Source organism: Carettochelys insculpta, chromosome 15 (assembly GCF_033958435.1).
Source record: "Carettochelys insculpta isolate YL-2023 chromosome 15, ASM3395843v1, whole genome shotgun sequence".
Taxonomy (NCBI): Eukaryota; Metazoa; Chordata; order Testudines; family Carettochelyidae; genus Carettochelys; species Carettochelys insculpta.
The window spans coordinates 23,353,909-23,359,908 of NC_134151.1; the positions used below are offsets into that span (position 1 = coordinate 23,353,909).

The following is a 6,000-nucleotide window of genomic DNA, read 5'->3' on the forward strand; positions in this document are numbered from 1 at the left end:
GGAGATCTGAAACTGCCAAGTATCTTCATGACACACCTAGAGAAAGTGATGGATAAGATCAAGAAAGAGGTAGAAGGGATATTGGTGCATAGGATGAGAATTAACAACTTGAGGTTCATGGATGATATAGTTGTTGTCGAGGAAGATGAAGAGAAGCTAGCGAGAATGGTGCAGGTGTTAAATGAGGAAGGGAAGCAGTACAAACTGATTATGAACATCGATAAAACAAAGACAATGGTATTTGAAGATAAGTAAAGAGGAAGGAAGATCAATGTAGGTGGGATCGAGCTAGAGAACAAAGAAGTTCAAATATCTGGGGAGCAACATGACATATGAGCCACACTGTAAGAAGGAAATAGTGACTAGAATAGAGAAAGCAAGAGCAAGTTTGAAGGAGATGGATAAGATCAGGAAAAGCAGTTTGATTAGCGTAAGAACAAAGCTGAGTGTCTTTAAAATGTGTATTCAGCAGCATGTGGTACGGATGTGAGACACGGGTGATAACAAAAGAGTCAAAGAGAAGGTTATTGGCATTTGAGTGGAGTTGTTATAGAAAGATCCTGAGAATAGGATGGATGCAGGTGGTCACCAACGAGGAATTATATAGGAAGATACAGCTGAAAGAGAATCTACTGCAGAAGGTTATACAACGGAAGTTACAGCTATTCAGGCCTATCTGCAGAATGAACCACAAGCGAAAAGTCAAGACCCTGGTATTTGACCTAAGGGATGGTTTGAATAGGAGAGGCAGGCCCCACGGAAAATGGGTAGACGATACAGTAGATTGGTGTGGAGCTAGTCTACAGAAACTAAGCCATTCCGCACTGGATAGGGAAAGATGGAAGGACAGAGTGAGGGAGGCATCAGACACGAAAAGGCACTGAGCCCATGGTTGTTGTTATTGATGATGATGACGACAACAAAACTTGAGCTCTAAGAGACAGATGGGTATTTAATTGTGATAAATTCCATAAATATGGGAATGAACATTAGAAGACTTCCTAAACTTAACAAAACACAAATTGATGCCTGTAGGCCAAATACTTCTCCTCTGGGTGCATCTAGCACATGTTTAGCAGAAATAATTTTCTCAAAATTCTGGTTGTTGCTATTCACCATGCTATATTTTTTCATCTTTTAAATTAATTAAAAAACCCAAATATCCTAACAACATGTGAATAAGAATCATCCCCAAATAGAGCTTTGCAGTCACTGTATCTAACTTCAATATTATTACAAAATGAGTAGTTTAAAAAAATGGCTCATTTCTATACTCCCACATAGCTTTCTTTAAAGCCCTACTGACCCATTTCATTTGGGCAATGACAGCAACTATAGAGATGATGAGCAATTTCTATATGGGGGGAAGCATCTTTTAGCAGCTGTTTCACCTTGCAATGCCAATCATTGTTTCAGTGCATTTATTCACTGATTCCAAAAGAGGAATGACCACGTGGCTGAGCTCCTGAAACTTACTATTCAACTCTAACACAAAAACGTGCTCAGTTCTGCAGGGTGCTGAATGACTGTCACAGATTTCAGTTTTGGTAATGGAATGCATTTGGCACTTTGCAGGGGAGGATATCCAGAGACTGCAGCAGAGTACTACACTTGTTAATCCTGGTCATTGTGCATCGTTTACCTGCGCACATTCCTATGAAGGAGTTTTTAAAATGTGCACAAGCTGTTTCAAGCCAGCAGCACTATTTAACAAAGAAACTTCCAAAACATATTTCTATGGTATTATATATAAGTACCTGATACAGCAATAGTTACTGTAAACCACAGGACTGGGTGTTGGACCCAGTCCAGTAACCTTTATTGAAGCACAGTTCCCACTAATTTCAGTCAGATCTACATAAAGAAAAACTGTAGGGTTGGACCTATCCCCTGAACAAATCCCTCTGCTGCATAGGACCAGAAATTTACACCTGGAAACTGGAAAGAGTAACTGGAAACTACATGTATTTTACTAAAATAAAATCTGAAGATATGTTAATTACCATTAATTGATACTTTGCTGCATTTGACACAAATATGACAACTTTGGAAAACAAGGTTTCAGCCTCTAAAATAATCAGAATACAATACAGGGTGACCTGGAAGTTAAGCTTTAACATATACCCAAGCTGCATTTTACTACTTTAAAAAGTCAGCTTAAATATTTCAAAGATGGTGTAAAAAAGACTTAAACATGATTATTTTATTTCTATGATTCTATGTGCCTCCAAATGCACCTTGATATTTCCAGTGACAATTACAGTATTTTATATTTTTACATGAAAAATGCAATACATAATGTCTTTTAACCAATGAAATCAGTCTGTCTACAGGAAAATGGAGAAGAGACTACATTAGAAAGTTAATATTCAGCTGCATCAATTCCAAGAGAACAGATTTATGCAATATTAACTACGGAAGGGTGAAATAACTTTTCAATACTACTGTGACAGGAACAACAAACTTCAAACTGCTTACACTGCAAAGATACTCCGCTTCCTGATATTTATTGAAATTATACTATATAAATGCTCATCCCAACAGAACGGAATCCCAAAGGGGTTATTAAAGAAAATTAAACTGTACTTTTTGATAACTAGCAACTAGCTTGTGTAGTAAATCACTCTGAGTAAATAACAAGCAGTTCTGTAGCTCCATAAAGACTAATAAATTTCTTAGGTAATGAGTAACAGAGAGAAAGCCCTGCTAGTCTATATACACTATCAAAACAAAAAAGCAGTAAAGTAGCACTTTAAACAATAACAAAATAATTTATTACGTGAGCTTTCATGGGAGACCACTCCTTCAGACCATAGCCATACCAGAAAAGACTCACTATTTAAGGCATAGAGAACCAAAAATAGTAATGAAGGTTGACAAATCAGAAAAAAAATTAGCAAGGTGAGAAATAAAAAAACAAATCAACCGGGCCAGATGAATACCCAGAGACCAGCTACTCCAAGATAGGCCCAAAAAAGCCAAGAACAGAACACCACTGGTCATCACCTACAGCCCCCAACCCAAACTACTTCAACGCATTATTAAAGACCTACAACTTATCCTTAACCAGGATGCCACACTCCAGAACGCCCTAGGTGACAGGCCTGTCCTCTCCTACAGACAACCTCCCAAACTTATGAGGATTCTTACCAACAGCCACAGTCTATACAGCAGGAACACAAGTCCTGGGACTTTTCCTTGCAACAAAGGCCACTGCCAGCTCTGTCCACATATCTATTCTGGAGATACCATCACTGGACCTAACCAGGTTAGTCACAGAATCACAGGCGCATTCTCATATTCCTCAACTAACATCATAAATGTCATCATGTGCCAACAATGCCCAGATGCTTTGTATATTGGACAGACTTCAAACTCTCTTAGACAAAGAGTTAATGGGCACAAAACAGACATCAAAACACTCCTGATCCACAAACTGGTCAGCTGACATTTTAATGGAGAGGGCCATTCTGTTAATGACTTAAGAGTTTACATCTTACTGAAGAAGAATTTTCACACTACTTTGGAAAGAGAGGCTGCTGAACTCTCTTCTATATTCAAATTCGACACATTAACTCATGGTTTGAACCAGGGTGCGAATTTTCTGGGTCGTTATAGGGGCTCTTTTGCAGACTTGGCTTAATCTAATTCTTGACTCCTCCCCCCTCACCCCTCTACTCTCTGATTTGCTCACCTTGATCATTTCTCTTCTGATCTGTCAACCTTGATTACTATTTTTGGTTCTCTGTGCCTTAAATATTGAGTCCGTTCTGTACGGCTGTGGTCTGAAGAAGTGGGTATGTCCCATGAAAGCTCACCTAATAAATTATTTTTGTTAGTCTTCCAAGTGCTACTTTACCACTTTTTTGTTTAAGTAATGAGCTTTCTGATCTTACCCATGAAAGCCCATTACCTAATAAATTGGTTATTCTTTAAGGGGCTATAGAACTGCTCGTTATTAGTGAACCTACAGACTTACACAGCTACCCCATGAGAAAACTGTAAGTTGGTTGACTAACAGATATGTTGAAGCATAAGCTTTTTTGGGCAAAGACCTGCTTCATCAGATCTTTGCTCACGAAAGCTTGTGCTCCAAAATATCTATCAGTCTGTAAATTGCCACAGGACTTCTTTTTGTTTATGAAGATACAAACTAACTCAGCTATCGCTCTGATACCTAACAGAGAGGTAGCCATGTTAATCTGTACTCCAACAAAACAAAGCAGCAGAAATGCAGACTAACACAATGATTTATTCAGTTATGAGTTTTTGCGGGACAGACCCACTTCTTCAGATCAATCTCATTTCCAATGCAGACTGACATTTACAAGTATGTCAAGAGGACCAAAAAGAAAAAAAAATTGCAATAAAAACTTACAAATCAAATAGGATAGAAGGAAACGGGTGAGAGGTGGGGGGGACATTAACTGTCCTGTCTGAGATATTTACAAGCATCAAAGGAAGCGAAGCAGTCCTTGTAATGGGTGAGATAGTTGATGTCCCTGTTCATGCCACATGTTATTGTGTGGAATTTGAATATGTACTCTGACACTTGTAAATTGGTTGTTTTATTTGCAATCCTGTAAGACACAAATGCCAAGTTCTATCCTGACGCAGTCACTGAAATCCAGCTTGAATAAACTGGATTTCAGGAGTGAAGCTAACCACCAAATTTGCCCCAACGTAAGAGCGTACCAAGCCAATCTGTCACATGCCACTTTGTTCCTACCTCCAGGTGACCAAGGAATGCCACTACCATTGTTCTCTTATCCCGTGAAAATACTGTACTGTTTGACTTTCTCAGAGAGCAAACAAAGAATAAATAAATATAGGAGATGTCTCTCTAAGTTTTAAGCGACTGTGCTCTAAGCTTCATTTGACCATAACCACCTTCATGCCGTGACTGACCCAGCCCTTGGTTGCCGTTCACGGATTTTAGTTGAAACAAAGGTACTAGGAGGGATGCAAGAAAACGTGGAACTTTGTACCGTGAAAAGCGAGCTTTTGTCGACTGTGTTCACGCCAGCTTCTCTCCCTGGCGGTCCCACATTTTTTTCTTTTTCTCTCCCAACCAGGAGGCACCGGGCTGCACAACTTCTCAGCTCAGTGTTACCACAGGCCCGCGTGCAACGCTCGGACTTGCGCCAGAGCCCGCAGCAGACAAAGCCCCCCCCCAGAAAGCTTCCGCGCCGGTGCGATTTCACCCCCTTCGGGGCAGTTCCAGCGGGGATGAGTTGGACCCGGTTCGTGAACAATCCTCGGGTCTGGCTCTGCCCCGCTACCGGCGCAACCTCCCGCCCCGCAGCCCCGAGGAGCGACAGGAATGAATGAAACCGCCACGCGTGGGACCGGCTCCGCAGCCAGCCAGCTCCACGCTTCCCCCTCCACCTGCCCCGGCTGCAGCCCCCGCGCCAGGCAGGAAGGAGGTGCGGGCACGGAGCCGTGCAGCGGAGACCCGCTCCGCTCCCCTCCCAGGCTGAGCCCCCTGCCCAGCGCTCCGCCCCGCCGCTTACCCTGGAGATGGTCAGCGGGGTGCTGAAGTCCTTGCCCCCCACCAGCCGGAAGCCCCAGGGCGAGGGGCCGGTGAGAGCCACTGTCTGGGGCATGGTGGCGCGCTGCGGCCGGGAGCGCACGCTGCAGGAACGCTCTGCCCCGCCGGCTCCGCTGCCAGCGCTGCTCAGCCCCGGCCCGCCTGACGTCTCCGCGCCCCCCTTCCCCCGCCCGGGGGGCGGGTCCCTGCCCGCCCGGAGCCGGCTGCGCGGGGGACTGGGCAGCCGGGCAGCGGAGCGCCGGAACCCCGCCCCGCGGCGGCGCTGCAGGGAGCGGGGCCGAGGGTTGAAGGTGGAGCGCGCCTGCCCCGGCTGCGCCGCCAGGGGCGCGTCCTGGCCTCGAGCCCGAAGGGAGCCCTCAGTTCCCCCTGCTCAGGCCCTCAGGGCTTTGCCCCCTCTGTGGCGGCTGCTGAGCCCCCTCTTCTGGTCCCCAGAGAGCCCCGTCTTCAGC

General features: G+C 44.4%; 1 protein-coding gene across 1 annotated transcript in view; it reads right to left on the bottom strand.

Moving 5' to 3' along the window:
• The window catches only part of PDLIM4 (PDZ and LIM domain 4), a 122,489-nt gene extending 116,703 nt beyond the window's left edge, over nt 1–5,786 (bottom strand). The window contains exon 1 of the mRNA XM_075009358.1: nt 5,514–5,786. Within this exon, the coding sequence (XP_074865459.1) occupies nt 5,514–5,606 (93 nt within the window). The 5' untranslated portion in view covers nt 5,607–5,786. The remainder of the gene's footprint in view (nt 1–5,513) is intronic.
• Between the last annotated feature and the right edge of the window lie 214 nt (nt 5,787–6,000).